Source organism: Canis lupus, chromosome 26, assembly GCF_003254725.2.
Source record: "Canis lupus dingo isolate Sandy chromosome 26, ASM325472v2, whole genome shotgun sequence".
NCBI classification, from domain to species: Eukaryota; Metazoa; Chordata; class Mammalia; order Carnivora; family Canidae; genus Canis; species Canis lupus.
The window spans coordinates 6,918,247-6,946,080 of NC_064268.1; the positions used below are offsets into that span (position 1 = coordinate 6,918,247).

The window sequence follows — 27,834 nt, forward strand, 5'->3', positions numbered from 1 at the left end:
AAGGCATCTAAAGCTGCTTCCCCATAAAATAGCCATTTTGGAATTCCCCGCGGCCAGGCTGGGCTTCCGCTGCGGTAACTGCTTTCCCAATGCCTGCTTTCTTAGGATCTAGACCTTTCTTTTCCTTGACGATAAACGCTTTCACGTCATCACAACGTCTTCGGTGCCGCAGTGACGTCATTACTGCCTCTCACGGCGTCACAAATCCATCCGCAGCAACTTTGCTTCCCCAAGAAGCCCCCGACCTTCCCGCGGTCAACCCCACTCCGCGACTCGCCCCACGCCCAGCCTGCTGCGTTACGTCCGCCCGCCCGCGCGGCGATGACGTCATGCCCCAGAGCTGGCGTCACGTGCCCCCCCACCGGGGGCGGGCCTTGAGGGCGGTGCTTCCGGTTGGCGGAGCCTGGCGGCCGGGGCGGCTGCGGCGGCGGCGGCGGCGGCTGCGGTGGAGACGCGGGGATGGCGGGCGCCGGGAGCGAAGCCCGGTTTGCCGGGCTGTCGCTGATGCAGCTGAACGAGCTGCTGGAGGACGAGGGGCAGCTGGCGGAGATGGTGCAGAAGATGGAGGAGGTGAGCCGGGCGGGGGCGCGCGGCGGCGGCGGCGGCGGCGGCGGGGCCTCGAGGAGGGGCGTGCGGGCCGGGGCCGGCGGCGGGCTGGAGGTGGCCCGAGGTGGGGCGGCCGCCGTGCCTCGAGTTGGGCTGAGGGCTCAGCCGAGGGGACGGAGCTGGGGCTCCCTGAGACGGGGCTCGGGGGCTGAGCGCGTTCGAAGCGAGGCTTTGAGGCTCCGGGGCCGGGGATGAAGCCGGGAACGGGTACTTGGGGACCCAGGGGGCCGTGGCTGAGTCTGGGGGGACGAGACTGGCTTGGAGGAGGACAAGGAGTGACCGGAAGGAGGGGGCCGAGGGCTAGGTCTGGACAGAGGATGGGGGCTTGAGAGGAGGATTGAGAGGCACAGGCGTACCGAGGCGGTCATGGGGTCTGCGAGTAGCTTTTCAGGGGCCAAGGGGACTCGCTGGATAGGAGTCTTAGGATTGCCCTTTCCAGGACGGGCTTGTGGGCCCGAGGCTCTGAAGCCGCGTGGGGCCGATAGTTCTGAGCTGGATTTAGGATTGAGCAGGGTCTCGGGTTGGGAGGCACGAGGCCGCAGGTTCGAGGGGTCTGTGTGTCTGAACGTTCCAGAGAGAGTTGGAGGGGCCCCATGGAGCCGTTTGGATGTGGCTCTGGCAGAGCCATCCTAGGGGGTTTTTCTCCTTGGTTTTGTGGGTGGGAGCAGGAATCCTTTTCTCCATAAAGTTGCCCCCTTCTGTGAAAGAAGGGAACGTGGGAATCTAGTGTGGTGGCTTTGCCCCACAATGTCCTACCCTGTTGGGGCCAGAGGAAGTTCCTGGAGCTGTTTTTTTTTTTTTTTTTTTTTTGAGAAGATAAAAGGGGTTAGGGACCTGACAGCACCCCCCAACCCTAGTCAAGGTCCTGCCCAGCCTCTGGAAGGCATATGGCCACCCTGTTTCTGGTTATCTTACTGCATCTCTTGTGGCATGATTTGCTCTCCTGGGTAACCGACTTCACGCTTGGATTTGCACTGTTTACGTCTCTCCTTTTCCCAGGCTTTTTGGACTCTTTCCCTGAATGTCCCATCCTACAGGTCTGCGTCTCCTCCAGGCAGGTGGACCCAAGCTGATCCCAGCTCTCCCTAGCCCATTTACCACTCCTACTTCTTTGTCTCCAAGTCTGAGCCTTCCCACGCCTACAGGGCTGAGCCTCTCACCCTGAAGCCAGAGTGGGGGCTTTTGGCTTTCTTTCCGAAGAGGGATTGTTCAGCACTGAGCCAGCTTCCTTAAAAGGGGGCTTGTATGGAGGTTGCACATTCAAAATCACTGGAAAACCCTCAACAGATTATTGTCCTGAGCTACAGAGAGGCCACTGTAGTAAGATGGTATCAGTCTCTCCATTAATACACCCCTTGTATTCACGAGCTTTGTAACTTGGCACATAGAACGTTGCTCCGAGATGCAGTTTCCCTCATTTACGGTCTCCGTGTGGCACTTGCCATTTTAGAGAATAATAAGTGACAAAATCTATCTTTCTTGACTGAAGGAGTTTCACGTCTCTAAAGAAATAAAATCTTTGCTTCGTTTCTCTGCTTTTCAGTTGCAGGGAGACCTTTTGTTGTATGTCAGCAGGCATCATTCTAGTTTAATAATAAAATGACAGGTATATTTTTCTAGTGTGTAATACCAGGTTATTTTGCTCTGTGACTATTCTGTTTCACTAAGAACAGAATACTATATTTATATTGGTGTAGTTATATTGATTATATTCTACCTTAATAGAGATAAGCCGCCTTTTAGTGGAGTGGAAAGAGTCGAGTAATTCTCCCGATTCCAAGGCTGTTAGGGAGAGCATCACTTGTTTCCTCTGCCCAAGATATGGAAGATTATTACATAAAGGGAAATGCAGTTAACCTAGCAGAACTTTTTTGATTGCCTTTTTTAGTAAAGGTGACCTTCCTGGGGATCCCTGGGTGGCTCAGTGGTTTAGCGCCTGCCTTTGGCCCAGGGCGCAATCCTGGAGCTCCCGGGATCAAGTCCCATGTGGGACTCCCGGCATGGAGCCTGCTTCTCCCTCTGCCTGTGTCTCTGCCTCTCTCTCTCTCTCTGTCTATCATGAATAAATAAATAAAATATTAAAAAAAAAATGACCTTCCTACCAGAATATCCTATATAAAGACTGAGGACTGACCCACTGCATTTGATTTGACCACGTAATTCAAGTTAACTTAGTCAACAGCAGTTTGTTCTTCAGGGTGTAGCACTTTTAAAACAAGGAAACGATCAAGAAAACCAAAATACTTTAGCCAAGCAGCTCACCTAGCTACAGTCACTTAGCAAATCCTGTTCCCCTTTTCACATGTGGCATGTTTCTGTAGGAACAAGAATAACATGAATAACTAAAATTTTGGCCATGGTACTTTGAGCTCTTAACATTATGCGTTGATTTATTTCGGGGTGGTTATGAGACACAGGAAAAAAAATACTCTGTGAACTTTCCTCTCTTGAAAAAAGGGAACTTAGAGACTTTGGAATCATCTACTCCAGGTTGGACTTGGCTATTTCCCATGCCAGTTAATCCACTTCTCTGAGCATCTGTTGGAGAAGGCTAATATAATATTTCATGGATTATGTGAGATAGTGCATGTTAGCACTGCATGTAGTTAGTGCTCAATAAAGAGTAAATGCAGGTTTTTTTTTAAAGATTTTATTTATTCATGAGATACACAGATAAAGGGGGGGAGGGGCAGAGACACGGGCAGAAAGAGAAGCAGGCTCCACACAGGGAGCCCAATGTGGGACTCGACCCCAGGACCATGCCCTGGGCCAAAGGCAGGCGCCAAACCGCTGAGCCACCCAGGGATCCCCAGTAGTTGCAGTTATTAATAATCATCTGGTTCGTTCTTTTTTAGAAGGGTTATTGACAGCCACTAATAGCACATCGTCCCAACAAGTTAATGGGGTCTTATTTCAAGAATGTTAGGTAAATTTTTATTTGCCATTAGCTTAAGAAACATTTTACTTTTCTATGGTCAAAATGATTATGTATCTTGGAAGGTTTAAGATGATACCATAAATGAAACAGGCCTTTTCGGGCATTGAATCTCTTAAACTGAACCAAAGGCTTTTTTTTTTTTTTTCTTTCCCCTTTAATTGGCAGAAGGAAGTGTTTTAAATTGTAGAGTAAGACTTCTTTAAGCCTGAGGGGATATTTTGTGGCGACTGGAAAGCGTGGCTAGGTTTTGAAGGATTCACTGTTAGGTTTGAATATAGCTGTGCACTATACTTCACTTACATTGTTTTAATTGCGGTGTGTGAGCCTTAGTGCAGCTCAAGACATTAAAATTGTGTAGGGGCTATAGATGGTCCCATTTTCAGTGCCTATGTGTTTATTTTTTCCTGTTCCTCCTGTCCATTATGCAGTTCCCTAAATGTACCATCCCTAGTGATCTTTGCTCTTTCCTTTCCTGTGGGCTGATGTTTGATATGCACACATTTTATTTTTATTTAAAGTTATTTTTACATGGCAATGGAATGTGCCCTTCTCTCTGTCCACATTAACCCCATTGGATTTATGGGACACTCCCTTAAAAGGAACTGTCGCTTAGGGGATAAGGCAGCTAAACCCCACCTCTTGGGTCATGTCTCCCAGTGTGCTTTCTGAGGGGATGTGGTTTGGTTAGTGTTAACTAATAATTCCACCTAACTGAGGATTCAGATTCAGGGTCCGTGTTTCTTTGGCAAATGAAATCGCCCACATGCAAAAACGCTGAGGGTCTGAAAAAACAGATTGTTTTGTGCAGAGTCTGGTCTGGAAGAAGCTATTTCCCTAAGGCGTGTTCTGGTGTGATTTGTGTGGGGCTGCAAAGCTACTGCATGAATCATAATGGCTCATTGAAATGTACTGACCTTGCTTTAAACCCAGGGACTGTTTCCTCAACACAGCGCTGAGCGCTGGTGGGACTGGTTTTTGGAAGTTAAGATTTAAACTCTTGGAGTGTCTGCTACTGGAGTTTGTTTCTGTTCACGTTGTGCAGTCATTGTGTATACAAAGGCTTCAACTTTTATGTTTGAATCTTCTCTTCTATGGACTTATTATAATAACTCGAGTAAAAAAATTACTGTGACAGAATATTTTCTGAAATTAATTTTTTTTAAAGGAGGCGTTAAGGTTTGTGGAGGGGCGCCTGCTTGGCTCAGTTAATCATCTGCCTTCTGCTCAGATCAATGATCCCGGAGTCCTGGGATCAAGCCGGAGTCAGGTTCCCTGCTCCGAGGGAAGTCTGCTTCTCCTCTGAACCGCCCCCCCCCCCCCACCGCCTTGTGTGTGTGCGCACACTCTCTCTCAAATAAAATCTTAAAAAAAAAAAAAAAAGGTTTTGTGGAAAGGGGTGCCTGGCTGGCTCAGTTGGTAGAGCATGCAACTCTTGATCTCCGGGTCGTGAGTTCAAACCACATGTTGGGTGTAAAGCTTAAAAAAAACCAAAGATTTTGTGGAAAGGGCATAGCTGAGAGTTGTGTGACCTTATTTCAGCTAAACTGTCTGTGTTTTGGTTCCTCCACTGTAAAGTGAGGGTAGTAACCATGCAGGTTTTATGAGGCCCAATGTAATAGCAGGTGAAGGCAGTACTTGGCACAGAGGGGGCTTCCCCCTTTCTTGCGAGATTTTCAGAATTGTTTGGCTGGCTCTGGTGAAACCTGGTCACTTATGTAATTGCTCTCTACTTTTGCATAGATTAGAAGTGCAGTGGGTGTGGTATAGCATAGAACTGACTTTTGATACTGCCATGCGACCTTTGGCAAGTATTGTCTTTCCAAGTGGAGCTTCCTCATTGAAAATGAAGGGGATGACAACAGTAACCTACTTCATTGGGTTGGTTGGGTAGATTAAATGAGGTAAGTGTATAAGATGCTTAGTATAGCACCTAGTGCAGTGAGCACTCAGGGAATTGTTTTTTGTTTTTGTTTTTTTTCAGGGAATTGTTATTAGCTGTTACTGCAAAAATGAAAAGGCTTCATATCCTTGCTGCCATTTCAAGAAGATTCCACTTTGGTTCAATAGCTGTGGAGCACTCACTGCATGTGAGGCATTTTAAGGATGGAAACCTGATGGGATGCCAGGATGGCTCAGTGGTTGAGCGTCTGCCTTTTTGGCTCAGGGCATGATCCTGGAGTCCCGGGATCGAGTCCCACATTGGGCTCCCTGCTTGGAGCCTATGTCTCTGCTTCTCTCTCTGTGTGTCTGTCATGAATAAATAAATAAAATCTTTAAAAAAAAAAAAGGATGGAAACATGAATAGGGCATAATCCCCATGTTATAATTTGGGGAAGAAGCCAAATATGCAGGCACTTAACAGTGCAAGGGAGAATAAGAGGTAGGGAGCTTTAGTTTGGGAAGATGAACGTTGAGGATGGAGGATGGTGGCTACCCAACAGTGGGGATATACTTAAAAGTGGTCTTTGAAAGTGGTTAAAATGATATATTTTATGGTATATTTTACCAGAGTTTTTTAAAAAGAGAGACTAAGAAGAAGGGCCACAAATGAATTGTAAATGACCTTGAAGGTCAAATGAAGAGGGGCACTCTGTCTAGAGTAGTTAGATTCCTAGTGCAAGAGATGGACTTGACAGGTGGGTAAGGTTTAAGAAAATGATCAAATATGATAATACTCCTGAGAGGGTATGGGATAATGTAAGGAACATCTGTGCACCTGCCGCCCAGCTTTGGAAGTAAACACGGTCAATCCAGTGAAAAGCCCTCTTTGTGCTCCATCCTGAGACTGACACCCCACTCCACCCCCAGCCACTGTCTTGAATCAGATATTTATTTCTCTAAGTAGGGTTTTGAGAGAGAAACATGGGGAATCAGGAAGAAGTGACAGCAAGAGCACAGGCCCAGAGCAGGAAAGCAAGCACAGGACAGACTTTGGTGAGTTACCATCTATCTACTTTAATCAGATCAGATCTGCCTGGGAGTAGGGAAATGATGGGGACGGAGGCCAGTGAGGGCAGAGTACCAGTGTGTGAGTGGAAGGCAGTTCATTTGGTTGCAGTGAGTTTCCATGACTGTTTGGAGCAGAAGGAGCAATATAATCAGAAGTACACTTTAGGAAGGTTAACGTGGCAGCAGAGTATGGGCTGCATGGGTGCAGGAAGGTTCAGGAAAGGCCAAGGTGGAAGTGGAAGTTCAGGTAAGAAGAAAACCAGTGTTGGAGGAAACCAGTGTTGAGGGGATTCCAACCTCACCAGCTTTGCCTGCCATGTGCTCCCTACCTCCTCAGTCACAGACACACAGTCCCTTAGCTTCTTTGTATATGTCTTGTGTGGCACTTGGCATACATTTTGTAAGTCACATTTATTTCCCTGTATCTCTGGCTAGTCTGGGGGCTCCATTTTGTCATGTTCATCTTTGTGTCCCTGGCATGTGGGTGTTGCTGAGTGAGTGGAGCCAACTGGATGCAAGTGGAAATGAGTGAGAGTGGCAGGAGGGGAGAGTGGGCTCCCTGAGACCCTGCCAGCCTGAGAGTGAGGGGACAGGGAGGATAGTTACATGGCACCTCCGGCAGCAGTTGGAAATACGGTTCTGAGGCTCAGAGGAACAGTCAGCTGAGATACAGATTTGGGGGTCATCTTCCTTCAGGAAGAATATAAAAGTTTGAAAGGCTACCAGAAGTAATTAGTGGGCTGGGAGAAACACAGCGAGAAACGAGCCTGGTGTTTTACAGACCAGCTGACATCCTGTCATAGTGCTTGTACTGCCTCAGACCAGTGGAAAGAGGAACCTAGAAGTAGACTGAACTGTTTGAGCCTCATCTGTCAAGCAGAATTTTTTAATTTTTAATTTATTTATGATAGTCACAGAGAGAGAGAGAGAGAGAGAGAGAGAGAGGCAGAGACACAGGCAGACGGAGAAGCAGGCTCCATGCACCGGGAGCCCGACGTGGGATTCGATCCCGGGTCTCCAGGACTGCGCTCTGGGCCAAAGGCAGGCGCCAAACCGCTGCGCCACCCAGGGATCCCCGTCAAGCAGAATTGATGTGCTCTTGAGCTAAGCCAATTTTGTTGTTTGTAGATGACCCTGACTCATGATGGTTCAATTTCACAACTGTTTGACTTGACAATGATGTGAAAGTGATATACCTTCAGTAGGAAGCATAGTTGGAATTTCTTTTTTTCGTACTTGGAATTTTTAATTTGTTTTGTCCCGGGCTCGTGATCTGTGGTCCCATCCTCTCCCATGATGCTGGGCAGCGGCCACAGTGCCCCGTCAGCCATGTGATCACCAGGGTCACAGATTGTACCTGCACCCACACGGCCGTTCTGTTTGTCACTGGCCGTGCATCCTCAGTAAATTACATGAGATAGTCAACACTTCATTATAAAATAGGCTTTGTGTTGGGGCAGCTCTTGTTCTCAGGGTCGTGAGTTGAAGCCCCATGTTGGGCATAGAGCATATTTACAATTAAATAAAATCTGTGGTAGATGATTTTGCCTAACTGGAGGCTCGTGTCTGTGCTCTGAGCCTAAGGTGGGCCAGGCTAAGCTGTGGTGTTCACTAGATTAGGTGTATTAAGTGCATTTTTGACTTAACAGTATTTTTTATGATGGATTTATCGGGATGAAACCCCATTGTAAGTTAAGGAAGATCTATGTTTGGCTTTTATCACACTATTTGTAGCAGAATGTTGCTGTGGCGAATATGCCAAGTATGCATTGCAGGGTTTTCTGCAGTGACCTGTGTGTCAGCCACTGTTCACGGATGTAATCACTGACTCTCAGAACATGCTGAGGCAAGAGTTGGTTTATTTCCTCCCTCTGTTCTGTGAGTTTTTCAGATTCTATCATTATTAGGGAAAACTGTCTTACCTAGTGGGAAAAAGGCAAAGGAAAGTTCTTTGTAAAATTTTTCATAGAGAAGAATGAAAGTAGAGGTAGATGTAGCTTTGTTGTCATAGGTTATGTTGCAGTATGTCAAGAGAAAACTTTTAAGCATTTCTCTTGGAATTATGAGGAATATTCATTATTCTGCCAAAGAATTGATGTGAAAAGCAGTTATTTGCATAGCTAGTTACATTACAACAGTGTCATAGTTGATGTTTCTTTCGAGTCAGATCTTTCATTATCACCAAAGGTGGTGCCACCATGAGTGGCACCTCAAGGTTCTATTCCTATCCATTGCCCAGTGCCTAGGTTGGCAGAAGGACAGAGTAAGTGCTAATTAATGCTTGCCATCAGACAGCAGCTTTCCTTAGTGTGAACACAGCTGAGGCCGAGCAAGTTTATTCATTACTCAACCTTTATGAAGCACCCTGGAGATGAGAAGCCACTAAGCCACTTCATTTTCCTCTTTTAGGATTGAGCAGGTGTACAAAAGTCAGTTTTCACAAACATCGGATGTATGAAACAGTAGTGATGGGGACACTGGGGGGGGGGGGGGCGGGGAGGGGAACACCCAGCAGGCTTTTACAGGGGTGGGGGAGATCTGCAGAGAATGTTTCCTGAAGGAGATGACTCATGAGCTGTGATTCAAAGGAAAAGTTGACCAGGTAATGAGGGAGAAGGGCTTCTAGGCATGGGGGTGGATAGCAGGAACAGACACAGAGGAAGAGCCTAAAGGCGTGTTCACAACAGTAATATTCCAGCCTTGCTGGAGGGACTGGGACAGGGCGAGGCAGAGGAAGAGGCCAGAGAAGCAGGAGAGACCAGATGGCTTGATCCTCTAGGGCAGAGGGAGCCACAGGAGTACTGCGGTCACATTTGGGACTTAAATGAATGGTTCAGATAACCCAGGGGGGTGGGAGGGTTGATTTGAGGGGATAAGACCAGAAAGCACGGAGATGAGCTAGAAGGCTGAAAGATGGTTGATAACAAAGGCCTTTGGAGGCAGCCAAAATCACTGACTTAAGGACTCACGCCAGGTCCTTGGAGTCTTGTTTTGTACCCAATTCAAATAGGAACACACTTGGTCATATGGTTTGTCTGTCAGTGGCAGATGTTTGAAGGGTATCGGGAAAAACTAACAGAGCCTGTAACACCATCCGGAAATAAATGAAAAGAGGAGGCAAAAGTTATAAAAAGCCTCAGAAAAAATGTACGGTCAGTTTTTAAGCATAGTGGTTAAAGATGGGATTTGGGTCGCTAGGAAACCCTGGGCACCGTTACCCTTCCTGTCAGTTCCCTCATCTTTACAATGAGAGCATTGGGCAGCCCGGGTGGCTCAGCGGTTTTGCACCGCCTTCAGCCCAGGGTGTGATCCTGGAGACGCGGAATCGAGTCCCACGTCGGGCTCCCTGCATGGAGCCTGCTTCTCCCTCTGCCTGTGTCTCTGCCTTTCTCTCCCTCTCTCTCTCATGAATAAAATAAATACAATCTTAAAAAAAAAAGTAAATGAGCGCATTATAACAGCAGCCTTACTAGTCGAGTTGTTATTGGAACGTGATGATGTTTGTAAGGTGATGAGCTTGGTGCCGTGGCAGTATGAAGTGCCCAGTAGATAGAAGCCGTGACAGTTTTAATAAGGTGCTGGGGCTGTTTGGTTCAGGATAGTATTTCCTTTAGCTGTGCTTGGGGTCCTAATTCTGTGGATGTCAGTGGTGGTTATATTAAAAGGAGTTCCATGGTAAAGAAATTCGGGAAATCAGTGCTAAAAAGGTCTTTGTTTTGCTTTGCTTTGTTTGGTTCTTAACTATTAGGGTGTGTGATGCAGCTTCAGAGGGACAGACATTGCAGCATTTCCCAAACTTACTTGATCATGGAGCTCTTGGGACTGCTTCCCTGGAGCATGCTTTGGCAACTGCTTATTTAGGGGATAAATGTGCCATCTGCTTCCACTCCCCGTGGGTACTTCTGTTTCACACATGGTACTGTAGTTACTTGATGTTCAGTGGTGCCAGCTCTGTGTCCTCAATGGCTGGCCTGCTTTCATATACTCTGTTAAAGAACACAGGGAGTATATGGTATTTCATTTTATTTGTTTTGAGTAGTATTTCAAATTTCTGATTCTAACTGATCAAATCTTTAAAAATATTTGTTTTTATTATAGAAATAAAAAAATTTAAAAATACAGAACATTTTGAAGAAGAAACACAGTCAAAAAAAAAAAAAAAAGAAAGAAACACATAGTCACATGTAATACCACCACCCAGAGAGAAATACTGTTGTTGTGCTTTTTTTTTTTTTTTTCCTGTTTTTTCCCCCCCACTCAAGATCATTTTGTATAGTTTTTTGCTGTGTGTGTGTGCTCATGCACTCATGTGTTTTAACTTAAACCCTGGGCATTTTCTCTTTTTTTTTTTTTTCTTTTTTTCTCTGTTAAGTACCCAGTGTGGGGCTAAAGATTTTTATTTATTTTTTTTTTTTAATTTTTTATTTATTTATGATAGTCACAGAGAGAGAGAGAGAGAGAGAGAGAGGCAGAGACACAGGCAGAGGGAGAAGCAGGCTCCATGCACCAGGAGCCCTACGTGGGATTCGATCCCGGGTCTCCAGGATCGCGCCCTGGGCCAAAGGCAGGCGCCAAACCGCTGCTGCCAGGGATCCCATGGGCTAAAGATTTTTAAAAATGTATTTATTCATGAGACAGAGAGAGAGAGTCACAGACACGGGGGGGGGGGGGGGGGGCGGGGGGGGGGGAGAGACAGGGTGGAGAGAGAGAGAGTCAGTCAGAGGCAGAGGGAGAAGCAGGCTCCAGGCAGTCAGGCAGTGAGCCTGACATGGGATAGGATCACGCTCTGGGCCGAAGGCGGCGCCAAACCACTGAGCCACTGGGGCTGCCCTTACTTGTTTGTTTTTTTAAGATTTTTATTAAAAAAAAAAAACACAAAAAAGGATTTTTATTTATTTATTTGAGAGAGAGAGTGATCCCAGGACCCTGGCATCATGACCTGAGCTGAAGTCAAGACGCTTAACCTACCGAGCCACCAATGTGCCCCTATGACAGTGTTTTTAATAGCTGCCTGATCCTTTATCATGTGAATATATCCTAATTTATGTGACCATTTCCTTATTATTGGATATTTAGATGCTTTTTTTCGCTATCTTATATTGCGATTAATATCTTTGACCATAAATCTGTTAAAATACCAATTTTTAAAAAATGATTGAGTCTTAAGTATCTAGGTAGGTGTTTTTAGTTAGAACATCAAATTCCCTACATCAGGTAAAATTGCAGGTATTTTTTGTTATGAAATTTAAGTATAATAATTTTGAGGTAACTGATTCTTCTTTGACTAATCTCTTTATCTTGTACTAAAAAAACTATTAGAATAGCATTTTCTCATACTGAATAAAAGATGATAATTTTAGTCATGTGAGAGTAAGTTTTATCCACTAAACTTAATTCTTGAGTCAGGTGTTTGGAAAGTTTGTGTCATATATTTTAAACCTAAAAGCAAAATTGTCAAAAGCTGTAATCTTAATACAGGTAACCCAAGATTCATCTGGTTAGGCATTTTATTATTTGCACCTGTGTAAAGACTAGCCCAGAAGATTCTCATACATGCATTTCTTGTAAATTGAGGTTAAAAGGAAATAGAGAAGAGGAAAAAACCCCTTCAGGTCTTACTAAACAAATTAATACTTTGGTGGTTTGTCCTGGCTAGAAACTGCTAATAAGAAAAGCAGAATTTAGAGATTCTGTCTTCCATAGGCTCTTTCTTTTGGGGAAGGAAGGAGTATTCTGGATTTAAATTTATGGTAGAAGTTATTAATTGACCTCCTTCCACTTAACTAGAGTGTTACAGTATATATCATATATAGTGATTGATCGATGCCCCCCATGATCATGATCAGGTATCTGGATGTTTCTGCTCCCACTCTGCAGTTGGATACTTATTGAGAGTTGAGGACCTATTTGTTCTGGTTTTCTTACACTAATTAACTTATTTCATTAAATACTGTGGCAACTGATGAGCCATGGATGAAAAGACAAGGTGAGAAAACTGAGCTGAGTGCTTTGGAAAGAGTTAATAAATAGAGGGCTGTGCACTAGAAACAAACTTGCTAGCAAATTAGGTGTGGACCAGGCTGCAAGAAAATGGAAGAATTTCAGGATTCTGCACTCATCTTGCTTGTCCAGTCTTTAAACCCTCCACATCCGCGGATGTGGTCTGAATGATGAATAACTTCTGGAACTCAAGCTAATGGACCCTTTCTCTAGGAAAAGACCTTTGCCTTACATGAAGAAATGGACAGATGTATATTTTTAAAATTTTGTGTGTTTATTGATTTATGGCTTTAACCAAACTGCTCAGCTAACCAGCAGCTAATTGGTTCTGATAACATGGAGTGAAGGCCTCTCAATGGCTTCCCTGGCTCACCTGCCAAGATTGATTCGGTAGGACCAAGGGTGACAAGCCCCTTGCCCTTAGGAGACTAGGGGCAAAGGCAGTTAATATTTTCATCAGTTTGGATGTTCTTGTCCTGCCTTCTGTTCTTCCCTCCCTCTGCCCAGAATACTCAGGAATTAAAAGGTTGTGATACTAGGAAAGGAACATTTTGTAGCATGTGACAAGTTATCAGAACTAGTCACACCTATTATTATATTTCTTTATTATTGACATCATTACCTACATAAGTCCAGGAAGTAGGGAGATCATCCCCCCACCCCTGTAAATGTTAGGAAGTAAATCTTTGAGGGAAACAAAAGCGCCCTGGTATGTTGAACCTGCCAGAACTAGAAAGCTATCTTTTTTTCTTTTTTTTTTTTTCTAGAAAGCTATCTAATTGTGTTTCCCTGAGACCATTTAATTCTTCTCTGGGACTAGTCCATTTATTTTCAAACCTAGCTTTTTGCATTTCTATGGTTAGTTGCACTGAGTAACATTAATTTTAAGATGGAAGTCAGTTTCGTTTGGAAGGGATCATTCTAGTCTACGTCCCATTGCCTATTAGTTTTTCTTCCTTTCCTTTTCCTTTTCCTTCTTCTTAAAGATTTTATTCATTTATTCATGAAAGACACTCAGAGGCAGAGGGAGAAGCAGGCTCCTCGCAGGGAGCCCAATGCGGGACTGGATCCCCAGACCCCAGAATCATGCCCTGAGCTAAAGGCAGACACTCAACCACTGAGCCACCCAGGTGTCCCTGCCTATTAGTTTCTGAGGATAGTAAGTTTAATCTCAACAAGGATTTTGACATCTTCAATAAAAAATAAGTCTTTATTAATCTGATATGCTGTCTCTGTTGAGTGGATTGTTTTGGTGGAATGTTAGATAAGCAGCTGGTAAATTTTCTCTCCTGAGTAGGCTGTAGCCTTGGAGATAGTTTCACACAACCCACGAGGTGGTTGTATTTTAGGACAGTTTCATAATGTTCTACAGTTCTTTCACTGTAGTTTTGAGTTTTCAGATCTTTAATTTTGTTAACATGTTAACCAGTCCAACTCTGCAACCGTTAAGTTTTTTTTTGTTTTTTTTTTTAAGATTTTATTTATTCATGAGAGAGACACACACACACAGAGGCAGAGACACAGGCAGAGGGAGAAGCAGGCTCCAAGCAGGGAGCTCGATGTGAGATTTGATCCCGGGACTCCAGAATCACACCCTGGGCCGAAGGCAGGCGCTTAACCGCTGAGCCACCTAGGGATCCCCTGCAACCGTTAAGTTATTTCATTTTTGTATTGAATGAAGCCACGTTTGCAGCACACCTCGGGGATATTGTGGACTTGGATTACAGGCTCCACTGAAAGCCTGAGTTTACTTGGAAGACTGGAGAGAGAGGAGTTTGTCACTGGCAAGGTCTTCACTGAATGGAAGATGAATTTGGGCTTTTTAATAACCTAACCTTTAACAGTAAAGCCTACACTCAAATTGCATATGACCTTGGTGATATTTACCCTGAGATTAATCTGTGAGCTAGATCAAGTGTAGTACAATAAAAGGAGAGATTAACCTGACTGAATGTATGCCAACCTTTTGGTCACCTGATCCATAAGCTTGCTGTATTTAGAGTCTTAATGCAACCTAATGTTTTCTAGTGGTAGGAAAGTACAAAAGCTAAGATTTATTTTATTCCTCATCTTTGCATTATGGATAGTTCTCAATTTAATTTTATTTGGAGAGGAAAAATATAAAAATTAAAACGAATTTTCCACCAAAAGGAGCGAGTATTTCTTTCTTTTTTTTTTAAGATTTTATTTATTTATTCATAGAGACAGACAGACAGAGAGAGAGAGAGGCAGAGAGAGAAGCAGGCTCCATGCAGAGAGCCCGATGCGGGACTTGATCCAGGGTCTCCAGGATCATGCCCTTGGCTGCAGGCGGCGCTAAACTGCTGTGCCACCGGGGCTGCCCAGGAGCAAGTATTTCTTCAAGAAGGGCTGGTCCAGATCGGGGCAGCAAATGTACTACACGTGGCTCTGGGACACCTTGCTCTCCTAGAGAACAGGGAAGCTGTCCAGCCCTGGGGATGTCAGCTTGAAGTGTCTCCAACTGGCCGTGGGTAGTTTGAGCATCAGGAAGATGACTAACTGCAATTAATTGAAAACCAAAAAAAAAAAAAAAAATAGAAAGCCAAATCCATTACTTAATAATGATGCCACCCCCGCCAAAGCTTATTATTCATTATCAGAGGTTACTTGATTTTAACTCAGTCTTCTAAAAGTTGGTCTGAGGTGCCAGCACTGGGTGGGTAGTGTTGTAGGAACAGTTATCCTGTTTTTCCTATGTAAAGGATTTCAGATGGTCAACCCAATGAGGCAGAAGCTCATTACAGGAGGAATTGAAGCCAACACATGCAGAAGTTGAAATTAGAGGTATTGTTAATTTTAGTAAGTGTGACCATGGCATTATAGTTGTAAAGCTCTTCCCCATTAAAGATACATACTAAAGTTGAAGGCGAAATGATAGGATGCCTGAAATTTGCTTTAAAATACTTGAGGAGGGACTCCTGGGTGGCTCAGCAGTTGAACCTTTGGCTCAGGTCGTGATCCCAAAGTCCCAAGATCAAGTCCTGCATCGGGCTCCCCACATAGAGCCTGCTTCTCCCACTGCCTGTGTCTGTGCTCCTCCCTCTGTGTCTCTCATGAATAAATAAATAAAATCTTAAAAAAAAATACTTGAAAAAACTTGGGGAGTAACTCAATGAAGCAGAATGGGCAAATGTCACTAATTGTCAAACTCTGGACAAGGTCCATAAACTCGTTATACTTCTCTCCCTACTTTTCTCTTTGTGTTTGAAAATATCCTCAATAGGGATCCCTGGGTGGCGCAGTGGTTTGGCGCCTGCCTTTGGCCCAGGGCCTGATCCTGGAGACACGGGCTCCTGGTGCATGGAGCCTGCTTCTCCCTCTGCCTGTCTCTCTCTCTCTCTCTCTCTCTCTCTCTCTCTCTCTGTGACTATCATAAATTAAAAAAAAAAAAAGTATGTATATATATATATATATATATATATATATATATATATACTCAATAAAAATGTAAGTAAAAGATATAAATGGAAATTTAGATGAGTCCTGGAACCTGAAAATAGAGAAATGAGAGTAGATCGGTTCTACGCAGTGGATGGCAGATGCTGTGGCGTCATGCAGGGCATAATCCGCATGGCAGATGTATGGTTTGGAAATGCATTTTGGAGACAGAATATCCTGACACTTAACCTCACGGCTCTGCAGTTACTTACTGGCATTTGAGACTCTGCTGATCTCTTAAACCTCCCTGAGATTGTATTTCTTTCTGGGTAAAATGGGGGCAAAATCTGTCTCCCCTTCACCGAGAGGATTAAGTGCATGAAGAGAAAGTGACACAATGCCAGGCATGCAGTAAGTGCTCAATAAATTTTAGCAAATACTGTTGAAACATGTAGGGTGCTGACAGAAGTGAAGTTTTCACATCACCAGTAACTTAAGTCTTTAAGTTCATATCTATTTGGATTTTTGTTGTTGTTGATCTTTTTCTCTCTTGAGCCATTTATTTGAAGAGCAAATGCAGTCTGTGTTCAGGACTGCAATGTGAAGGGCCTGAGGCCCCCTGGAGTTGGGCAGCATGATGCTCACAGGGCCTGCCTACATTCAGGGTTGTGAGGACATTCTTTTGGTTATTGTCTCCCCAGAATTTAGCAACAAAAGTGCTTTATTAGTATTTCATGAATGAATGAATGAATGAATGAACGAACCAACCAACCAACCAACCAACCAAATGCTGTGTTGGAGCATCTGCTGGCTGTTAGGAACTAAACTCGAGGTACTGAAGTTTGTGAGTGTTTTTTTTTTAAAGATTTTATTTATTTATTCACGAGAAACAGAGAGAGAGAGAGGCAGAGACACAGGCCAAGGGAGAAGCAGGCTCCATGCAGGGAGCCTGATGCAGGACTCGATCCCAGGTCTCCAGGATCAGGCCCCAGGCTGGAGGCGGTGCTAAACCGCTGAGCCACCTGGGCTGCCCTTGTGAGTGTTTTTTAAAACAGATGTGTAGATTGTAGTGGCTTCAAGGCTGTCTGATCGTACCATTCTGACCTGCCTTCCCAGTGGAGAAGGCTGAATGTCAGCCGCGGGGGAAGGTGTTATGTGAAGCCCCCCTCATGTATAATGTGTCTCCGTGTGTGTTCTGTGTCATCTGTCTCTGCGGTGATAAAGAGTCTTGCTTCAGAGCAATCACTGTCGTAATCTTAAGATTCTCTTCTCACATTCACTTCCAGAGCACTGTACACTGTAGAAGTGTCTGGTTTGGAAAATCTCCACTACAAGCTCAAACCTCTGACCCTGCACTGGCTGGCAGAGTACAGGCAGTCTCCCATCCCTGTGCCTCTCGTTTGTGACCATTGCATGTGTCAACCAGAGGGGAGTTTATTTTTTTAATTTTTAAAAATTTTATTTATTTATTCATGAGAGACCCAGAGCAGAGAGAGAGGCAGAGACATAGACAGAGGGAGAAATAGGCTCCTTGCAAGGAGCCCAATGTGGGACTCCATCCCCGGACTGGGATCACGCCCTGGGCCTGAGGCAGACCCTTAGCTGAGCCACCCAAGCATCCCCAGAGGGTAGTTTATATCTACCATACTTCCTGGCCCAAATTAAGAAATCCTGGCATGCATTTGAGGTAGCATGTGCATGCTATGAGAACTTCGTGTATTAATGTAAGCATCGTAAGAGATAAGGGGTCTTCACATTTCTGCCTGGACAAGCACGTAAAAAATACTTTGTTTTCTTCTCCGTGTGTGTTTGTGGTCAACGGTCCTTTATATTTTTTATTAAAACATAGTTGACCAGTAGTGTCCTATTAGTTTCAGGTGGACTGCGTAGTGATTTGACAATTGTGTAGATGATTTAGTGGCTACCATGATAAGTGTAGTCCATCTGTCACCTTCCCACGTTGTTACAATATTATTGACATATATGACATATATGTTCGCTGTGCTGTACTCTTCATCTCCATGACTTACTTTATAACTGGAAGTTTGTACCTCCTAATCCCCTTCACCCCTGTCACCCTTTTTTGAAGCGACTTGTTTTTCTAGAGCCTCTGCTCTCTGGTTCTAATACTAACAGGTTGTATTAAATTAAAAAATAATACTCTTTCTGTAAACTTATACATGCTTGTAGTGGATCAAGCACTACAAGTGTACAAGAAGAAAGAAGATATATTATTCAGAGGTAAGCAGAAAGAACTGTAGAAATGGGGTCCCGCTCTATGTGCTATAGTCCTGCGTCTCATTTTTTTTTTTTTATTATGAGCAGAAAAAGAAACTGAAGTGGAGTGCATATTTAAAAATGTTTCCTTACCACAGCAAGGCTATTTCCTAAAAGGATTTCTTTCTTTTTTTTCTTTCTAAAGATTTATTTATTTATTTATTTATTCCTGAGAGACACACAGAGAGAGGCCGAGGCATAGGCAGGGTGAGAAGCAGGATCCCTGCAGGGAGCCCAGTGCAGGACTTGATCCTAGGACCCTGGGATCATGACCTCAGGCAAAGGCAGATGCTCAGCTACTGAACCACCCAGGTGTCCCTTGAAAGGATTTCTCTGTGGCTGAGCAAAAGGATCATGAGAACCATCAAGTTGGCAACAGGGTTTTCAATTTCATGTATCTGTTGGCCCTTGACTGGCTTCTAAACCATGGTGGCCCCTGCAGGCATTTTCAGAGTCATGGCATGGATTCAGTCATAGACACCAAGGCGGGAGTTGGTCTTAAGGGAGGTGGAGAGCCGGGCACGTGTCACCCAGAGTGGCTTCCACTTGGACCTTGCCCAGTGCGCCATCCCCACGCAGAGGGCCCCAAGGCCTGTACTGGCCAGCTCTCCTTTGCTTTGCAAATCATAGAACAAGACTGACTCTTTCCTCCCCATTTCTAATTGGAGCAATGGAAAGGAATATTATGGAGGAAAGAGTCTTTTTCTGCACTTAATGCAGCATCCCAGGTAAGTTCTGAGGCTCATGGGAGTGTTGGGATTGCTTTATCAGAAGCCTGAGGAGCTGCTCCCCAGCTCTGTACACTGTCCTGGCCGTGGTCCCCCAGAGAGTGCTGCGGGTGTGCTCTGGGTGACCACTTAGAATTTAGCAATATTCACTTACGGAAAAACATCTGAATACCCAAAGGATATAAAAAATTGCAGACTGCTTTTGATGGCGGTCTGTTGTAGTTGTATTTGGCTCTTTTGCTGGCTGGTGGCTTAAGCCAGCCTTTATGCATCCTGTGCAAACAGACCACCCTTCTAGCCTGTGATGCTTTGTGCTGCTCTCTTCTAGGAGTTTCTGTGACCTGATTTAGACCCTACAAGAATAAGATTTCTTTTGTAGATGTGTTTTACGCTGAGACTGGAGTGGTGGTGCCTGGGCCCCCTCCTGGAGAATCTGGCTGACCCAGGGTTGGTCCGAGTAGTGGGTACAAACCAGCACCCCTTCCCCTTCAGGTGATTCTAAGATCTGGCCGCAGTGGAGCCGCACAGCTGAAGGACAGGCCGTCCTCTAGCAGTACACTGCAATTATGCACTTCAGGATGCCAGCACCTTTCGAGGGGTCCCTATGGAGATCTTGCTTTTGGAATTAGTCTTAGATCCAATGTGAGACCCGCTTCCCCCCCTCTGCAACCAGGAGTCTTGGTCTCAAAGGACTTTTTTCAAGGGAGCCTGTCTATGTAAGAGATTTGGGGCATTTATTGCTTGACGTACACAGCTATCCCCCTCCCCCTACACATATTATGTGATCCATCTTATTTGCTGGACCTGGCCTCAAGTGACTGGCTTTTGGCAGGTGGGGAAGGATCTCTGGTTCAGTCAGCAGATCCTTACCAAGTGGCAGACAGGCACTAGGTACTTGGCACACCAAGATCCTACCTGTGTTTGTATTCTGGTTGAGAGGGACCATGAGCAGGGAAGACACAGATGCTGGGGCTCCACCGCAGGAAGGAACCTGTGCTCCAGAGGCAGGGGAGGGAAGGACTAGGGGTGCTTTCAGACATTCCCCGGTGGGCAGGTGGGGACCAGGTCACTTGATGTCCCAGCGATCACGATATGCTAAGGTCTGTTCCATTTATGACGACTGAGCTTATGTGCCCATAGGAGTGCTTCTCTTCCTCTTAGTGCTCTGGGCCTAACTCAGGGCCTGGCAAATAATAGTTGCCCAGTAAATGTTTATTGAACAAAGACTTAAGCTTGAACCAGAAGGCTGGGGTGCAGGGAGGTGGGGCCTGACTGGCCTTGAGCACCTTCCCCTTCTCAGCCTGCAGATGAGACTGGTGGGGGGTGGAGGGTATAAAGAAACTCATCAGCAGTTTGTTGACTTATAATTAAACTTTAAATGTTGAAGTTGTAGATTCGCAGTGGCTGTAAGAAATAACAGAGATCTTGTGTGTCCCTCACCCACTCCCCACCCCATGGGAACCCCTTGGGAACCCTCCCAGCCAGGATAGTGACCCAGGTCAGAATAGGGGAGAGCGGGGCACCCCGTCCCGATGTCCCTTCCCCCCCCAACCACTCACTTGTCTCCGTTTCCGGGGCTCTGTCATTTCAGTAGTGTTGTATACCCTGAATCCTCGAGTGTGACCCTTTGGCCTGGCTTTTTTCACTCTGCATAATTCCCTGGAGTCTCACTCAAGTTGCCATGGGTGTCAGACTTTGTTCTTTTTTTAAGACTGAGAGGTGTTGCCTGGCGTGGATGCGGTGCACTTGGTCCAGCTGTCCGCCACTGAGCTGCGTGGCTTCAGGTTTTTGGCTGTTACAAATAAAGCCACATTGAACATTCATGGACAGGGTTTTGCATTTCCCCAGGGTGAATGCCCAGTGTTGTGCCCAAGATTGCGAATCCGAGAAACCACCAAGGAGCCGACACCGATGCAAGCGCACGAGGGTTTATTTGCAAGCTCGAGCTTGGGTCCAAGTGTACCCGACACAGCGGGGCAGGGACTTGGACCCCGAAGTGGGTTACAGCTGGGTTTTTATGGGCTGGTCTAGGGGATTTTCAGAAGGGATGGAGGAATTTCTCAAGTTCTGTTTACATTTTGATATGGGGCTTTCTAGGGCATTGAGCTCTGTTCTTATTCTAATAGGGGCTTCCTGCCCTTGGCTTGGGCTCTGTTCTTATTCTAACATGGGACTTTCTACCATGGGTGTGGGCTCTGTTGTCTTTCTGATATGGGATTACCTGCCGAGGACATTGAGGACATTCTGCAGTTTTTCCCATAAAGTTCAGCTCTTATTCACAAGGGCCTAAGATGGCTGTACTTGCGCTAACGCTAAACTTGAGGAGGAATGGCCTTGATTTTTCTCTGCCTCTACACCCAGGAGGACATTTCTGGATCGCATGGTAGTTGCATGTTTATTTTTATATTTTTTAAAGATTTTATTTATTTCTTCATGATAGACCCAGAGAAGCAGAGACACAGGGAGAGGGAGAAGCAGGCTCCCTGCATGGTGCCTGATGTGGGACTTGATCCTGATCCGGATCCTGGGATCACACCCTGAGCCAAAGGCAGATGCTCAACCACTGAGCCACCCAGGCGTCCCTGCATGTTTAGTTTTAAAAGAAATTGCTGAGCTGTGTTCCCAAGTGGCCAAAGGTTTATGTTTGTTTGTTAAGCCATTTGAAAGAACAAACAATGGAAGGAAAGACTCTTGTGCAGGAGCTCAGGATACAATGCACAGGGCGGGGGAGCTGCTGTGGTGGGGGAAAAGAGGGGTGAGGGGGGCCCTTCTGGAACTCTGCACTGCCAGGAACCCTGCTTGAATGAGGGCCCTAGATTCTCCCTGCCGGCTAAAAGCAGCAAGAGAGAGTATTTCTGCTGCACTAATTTTGTAGTGTTGAGCTAGAGGCTCATTCTTCTATCTTAATTTAAATCCTTAATTTAAATTCCATTTTAAGGAGAGTTGAATCTTTGGGGTCCTGGGCTGAGCTCCTAGATGCCAAAGACACAGACCATGTGTCTGCTGTAGGGAGCCCCCAGCCTGGGTGCCAGGGCTGCTGCTTTGTTCTCTGACTTCACGAAGGCATGCATGTGAGTGGTGCACGTATGCAGTGGGTGCATGTACATGGGTGCAGTGGGTGTGTGCATGGAGTGGATGCAAGCTGTGCTGGGAGCTGGGCTGGCGTCCTGGGTGGGTGTGGCCAGAGCAGAGGCAGTGCAGTGGGAAATCTGCACCCAGACTCTCAAGAGGAAGGAAGTCATGGCAAAAATAGCCTAGGTGGGGTGGCAGCAAATATCAAGGGAAAGACTAACAGGACAGGACTGTGCGCTGTGGAAACTTCAGGTCCAGACAATGAGGTTGCTGTGGGCAGGCCGTGATAGTGGAGGACTGTCACTAGCCAGTAGGGATGGTGTCTCATGTATTTGGGTTTTGGGATTTTCTTTAAACATAGCTTTGCTGAGTTTCATTAGGAATTCCTTACCTTGTCTTCAGACCTTCCATTTCCCCCCTCACCCTTGTGGTCTGGGCCCCAGGGCTTCTCTCCCAAATAACCTCTGGGGGGGCAGATAAGCCCCTGGGCCCCAGTTTGGGTCTGGAGCTTGGAGGAGTCCCTCCTTCCCCCTCAGCCACAGAGGAGCAGGAGGTGGGCGTGAGAGAGCGAGCAAGGTCACTGTAAACGGAATTCATTCCCAGGGGGTGTCAGGCTTTTGTGTTTGATCTCTAAGCCTTATGATTGAGCCAGAATTGACACCCTGCCAACTGGTCCTCTGCTGTTAAAAGTGATTCTTTAACTTCCTGTGGAGCAGCAGAAACTGGTTTTGAACAAATCTAGCCCTAAATCTTTACAGCTGTTGATTCCTGCCAGCACAATGGCAGCAGTAGGGGATACCAGCCACAGCGCAGCTATCGAAGCAGAGACTTGACAGGTCACAAGACAAAGCCTGTCTGCAGATTGTTGGAAAGGAAGTGGCTTTGCTTTTTAAGAACAGGGAGCTGTGTCCAACCTAGAAACCCAGAGGGGCTGGAGTCTGGCTGAGAGTGGCCCGCAGGTGGTCCCAGCTTGGGACCAGCCCAAACAGAAGCAGATGTGGCCAGCAGATGTGGCGATGGGGCGGCTCCCAGGGCAGGGCACAGGGACCTGGGGGGTGGGGGGGATGGTCTGCAATCTAACACTTGTTGGTTCTCATCATCCTTGCTCCTTGCAGACGCAGAACGTTCAGCTTAACAAGGAAATGACGCTCGCCAGCAACCGGAGCCTGGCAGAAGGAAACCTTCTGTACCAGCCCCAACTGGATGCCCTGAAAGCACGTTTGACCCAAAAATACCAGGAACTCCAGGTTCTCTTCGAAGCCTATCAGATAAAGAAGACCAAGTTAGGTAACTTTTTCTGGGTGATCCTTCAATAATAGAGTTGAGGAAAGGCACATTTTCAAGCTGTTAGGCTATCAGGAAAGAAGCATTGTGATGGAAAAATTGCAGATTGAGACACGAAGTAATGCCACAAAGAAAAATTTTACATACAGGATCATTTTAGCTATTTAGCAAAGAAACTTGGCCACTTTTTAAACAAAATTTCCTCTTCTCTAAACAGCCTAGGAAAAGGTAATTTTCTGAATCATGATATTTAAATCTTCTCCTATGTAGTTAAGGCCTTGGGGTTAGTCCTGAGAAATATTCCTCACGGGGACATTTCATCTTAACATCACACTTAGTCATTACGAAGAGCTGGAGGAAATGAGCATGGAGTCCTGAGTGCTCTGGGTGGCTTTCAAGGGAGCTGTGGTGAAGAAAAGGTTAAAAGCTCTGTCCCTCAGTGCGGTTGGGGAGGTCTGATGCCCGGTGGGGGTGGGGGGTCTCCCTCTCTGCCTCTGCATCACTGCAGTAAGAGCACTCGGCCAGGCAGCCCAGCCAGAGTTCTTCCCTTGGAGGGAGGGTGGAAATTGTAATGTAAATTGGTAAAAATCACCTTGGGAAAAGTTGTTGAGCAAAACCTTCCTGAACAACACTTGTGCTCACTCTGTGATTCAGCTGGTCCACTCTGGGCGTGCTTGCGTCTGCCCACGGACAGGCCCCAGAATGTTAACAGTAGCTTTGTTTGTAACAGCTGGATTTGGAAACCATCGAAATGTCTGTGTACATAAAGATGGGTTAGTAAGTTCTGGTCTCTATACAATGGACATTGAAAAGAAACGAAGGCATCTCAGAGACACAGTATGGAGTGAAAGGAGCCAGCAAAGAGCACACCCTCTGTGATGTGCTCATGTGATGTCCTGAACCAGGCAGGACTGGGTATCGGGGGAGTCTCTGGGAGCCGGCCTAGGGAGCCTCTGCACATGTTCTGTATCCTGATACGGGGAGGGGGTTGGGGTTTATACATTTGTAAAGATTTAGGTCATTGGCTTAAGTTACATCTATTTATGTAAATTATCACTCAGAAATATGAAGGAAATCTACGTGGGCTGGTTTGTGTTGGGTGACAGCCCTCTGTAGAGCCCATGGCAACGTGGGGTGTGGGACACATAGTGCCACCCTGAGTTTGTCCTGTGTATGCCTTCCTCTCTTGGATTTTAAGGCCTTGACTTTCAGCTTCCTGGAAAGCCAGCTCTCAGGTGTGACTCTCCCATTACCTTTCCAGTTAAAGCACCCTTTCTTTGAAAGGAGGGTGACTAGGAGTCTGGGGGAGCGTGTCAGCTCTGAGGGGCTGGAGCTCTCGGTGGTTTCTGAGTGTGTGCCCAGATGCCCCCTTCTCTCATCACGCCTTTGGCTTCTTCCAGATAAGCAGTCTAGCAGCGCTTCCTTGGAGACCCTGCTGGCACTTCTTCAGGCAGAAGGGGCCAAGATTGAGGAAGACACTGAGGTAAAGACAGCCGACATGGGCGCAGTGCCCCAGAGCACAGTTACCAGGGTAGGGGCCACTTTGGGCAACCAGAAGGCCAGTTTTCCAGAGCCCGAGGGCCACACCTCCCAGGCCAGGTGGCTCTGGTGGGTCTGGTCCTCAAGCAAGGGGTGTGCACTGGACTGAGAGTCTGCACGGCCCCAAGGGAGCCAACTTAGGGTCTGCTCTGAAGCCACAGGCGGGGCAGAGCCTGCAAGAGGTGGCCTGCTGAGCACTCAAGGTTTGAGCCTCACAAAGCAGATAAGGCCATGAGTCAAGGTCTGAAGTTGCGCAGACGTAGCAAATTGAGATGGGTGGAGTGTTGCCACTGTATACCGGTGGTTGAATTCATCCCGGGCTTGGGTAGGGGCATGAGCACGGCTCTCCTGCTGACCCAGTCTCAGGGCCTGTCAGGGTGCAGCCAGTGGAAGGAAGGAAACGGACTCCAGCTGGCTTGGTGAGAGGGTGGCAAGTGGCTACAGTGGTTTCCTCTGGGCCTCAAAGCCCGGCCAGTCAGGGCTACCGAGAGACTCCCTTCCGCTCAGGCAGGCCCCCTTAAGGCCTGCTGCCTTGTCCAGCTTATGGGGTGCAGCGAGTGGTCATGACCATCTCTGTCCCTTTCTCTGCCAGGGGTTGGTGGGGGTGGGGAGCTCCTCCGAGGTCAGCCAGGGTCTGCAGTGTTGCACGTGGAGTAAGTGGGGCATGGGTGATAGAAGGAAACTGGGTGTGGCCGCTCTCTGGGTGGTGAAGGGAGCTTCCTTCCCTAAGAGCTGACCTGTCCCTGTCATCAGCTTTGTCCTGCTTCTTTCAGAACATGGCTGAGAAGTTTCTCGATGGAGAGCTTCCTCTGGATTCCTTCATCGATGTCTATCAAAGCCAGCGGAAACTGGCCCACACACGAAGAGTGAAAATCGAGAAGCTCCAGGAGCTGGTGCTGAAGGGGCAGAGACTCCCGCAGGCCTCGGCGCCAGCCCCGCTGCTGCCCAGGGTGCCCGAGCCAGCCCCTGCAGCCCCCCTGCCCTACCCTACCTCAGAGGCCAGTGGGCCCCCCTCCGTGCTACCTCGGCGCATCCCCCCACCACCGCCCCCGGTGCCTGCAGGACGTTTGGCCACGCCATTTACCACCGCCATGGCCTCAGGACCCACCCTTCCGTACCCAGGATCACAGTGCCCTCCTCTGCCCCCCCGCACGGGCCTGCCCCCCCAGCAAGGATTCTCTGCACAGTTCATGTCTCCATACCCACCCGCTCTTCCCCAGAGACCCCCGCCCCGGCTGCCTCCACACCAGCCAGGCTTCATCCTCCAGTGAGCCGCCTCCATCCTCCTGGGAGGCTGTGCTGCACCTGCTGGCCAGGGCTCTGCACGCACAGGCTGCGAGGACCAGGGCGCCGGTGCCTTGGGGCAGCACATCCATTTGATTTTAGAACTGTAGGTCAGCGGTAAGTAGACCTAGAACCCAGGTTTGGCCCCAGGGGCTTGTGTGTGCGAGGCTTCAGCCTGGCATCTCCACGGTCGCACTGGTGTATGTGTTCAGTATGATCCCTAAGTCTTGTAGTGTTGATGGACTCCTAAGTTTGGGGGAAGAGTGTGTCCTCCTCCCCCCCCCCCCCCATCCCACTTAGAAGTGTGGTCCTTCCTTTGCAGCTTTAACGAGCATGCTCCATCGTTTCCACTTTGTTAGCAAAAAACAGTGTTGTGTGGCCTAGCCCACCGCTATCTCTGGTCAAGGTTGGTCAGGGGACCAGCCTGGAAGGTGCTTCCTGAATCTGTGGGCAGGGGGTGCCCGTCACCCCTCCCCCGCCGCACCTGGATGCTTCAAAGCCCCTGTGGAGTTTGCACTGGGCCCACCGCCAGGTCCAGAGGCCGGGCAAGACGCAGCCAGGGGGCAGAGATGGGTCTGAGCTGGACTTTGCACAGCAGAGGATGTCCCCAGCTCCTTCCCCCACTCTCTCTTGCCTGGACCAGCCCCTGAGCCTTTCTACAAAGAACTACTCCAATATTTTTACTACGTCTGTAATGTTCCTATTTTATATTGGCAAAGAACTTTTTGGACACAGGATCATTCAGGGAAACTTTATAAAAATGCACATAGTATTTGGAGCAGATTGAAGTACAGAAGTGAATGCAATTTCCTTTTTTACAAGCAGTGTGTGGTCACACCTGTGGGGGCCTGTGCTGTGCCTTAGTTTCCCCTGGTGCCAGTGAGGGTGCGGCCCCGGCTCTCCTGCAGGCCCCCAGGCTGGGTGGGTGGAGGGGTAGCTCTCGTGAGCAGCTTTATGTTCCCAGGGCGGGGCTTGTCTGCTTTCGTGAAGTTGCCAAGCGGAAGCAGCCTGGCATCCCCGCCGTCCTCGTAGCCAATTCTCTCTTCCCCTGACGGGGCCTCGGGGCAGAAGTGGGACAGCAGGACTCCAGCAGCATCTCAGCTTGGAGGCGGCCAGCAGCAGGATCAGCAGAGGGTGCCAACACCGCTCTTCCTGGCCCTCTGGGGTCTCACCTGCCCAGGTGCCAGAATTCAGGCAGAGCTCCACCAGGGTCGGCCCCAGCAGGCCGGGAGCGATGCTGCCTCCCGGGCCCGGGCTCGTTTGGCTGCAGGGGGCTAGCTGCTGCCCTGCCCAGCAGGTGCGCCCGCCCCTCCCTGATCCCTCTGCTGCCCGCCCTCCTGGTGGGTGCTGCCCCAGGGCGCAGCCAGACACGTGGGGAAGGGGCTGCCAGGCTGGCTGCGTGGCTCTGCAGGGCCAGGCCAGAGCCGGGGTTGTAAAGCTGTAGGACCCTTTTTAATAAATAGAGAAACAACAATGGTCCTGTCATTTATTTACCCGGGGATGGTCATGGTGTGTTTGGTTCTAGATTCTCAGTGGTCAGAGGTTCCTGAGGGAAGCTGTGTGTCCGTTAAAAAGCCACCCAAGTTGGCCGAAGTGTCTGCCTTCACCTGGCACTAGTAGCCTAAAAGGCTGTTTACCAGGTTCTCCTGGACATGACTGAAGGGCAGAAGGGCATACGCTACCTCCCTGTGTGAGGAGGTGGCCAGGGTGGCCGGTGCCCTCTGGGCTCAGTGTCTCCCTAGCCCAGCCCACGGCCTA

At 47.5% G+C, this 27,834-nt stretch overlaps 1 protein-coding gene across 2 annotated transcripts; it reads left to right on the forward strand.

Annotated features, from left to right (window-relative positions):
* Positions 1-376: 376 nt before the first annotated feature.
* Positions 377-27,550, forward strand: VPS37B (VPS37B subunit of ESCRT-I). Of its 2 annotated transcripts, none has more exons than XM_025473748.3 (4): positions 377-570; positions 23,085-23,256; positions 24,654-24,736; positions 25,566-27,550. In XM_025473748.3, exons 1-4 carry the CDS (start codon positions 460-462, stop codon positions 26,061-26,063), a joined length of 864 nt encoding a protein of 287 aa, XP_025329533.1. In that variant the 5' UTR covers positions 377-459; the 3' UTR covers positions 26,064-27,550. The 2 variants fall into 2 exon arrangements, with proteins under 2 accessions (XP_025329533.1, XP_025329536.1); XM_025473751.3 differs by lacking the exon at positions 377-570 and adding an exon at positions 5,638-6,478.
* Positions 27,551-27,834: the final 284 nt, after the last annotated feature.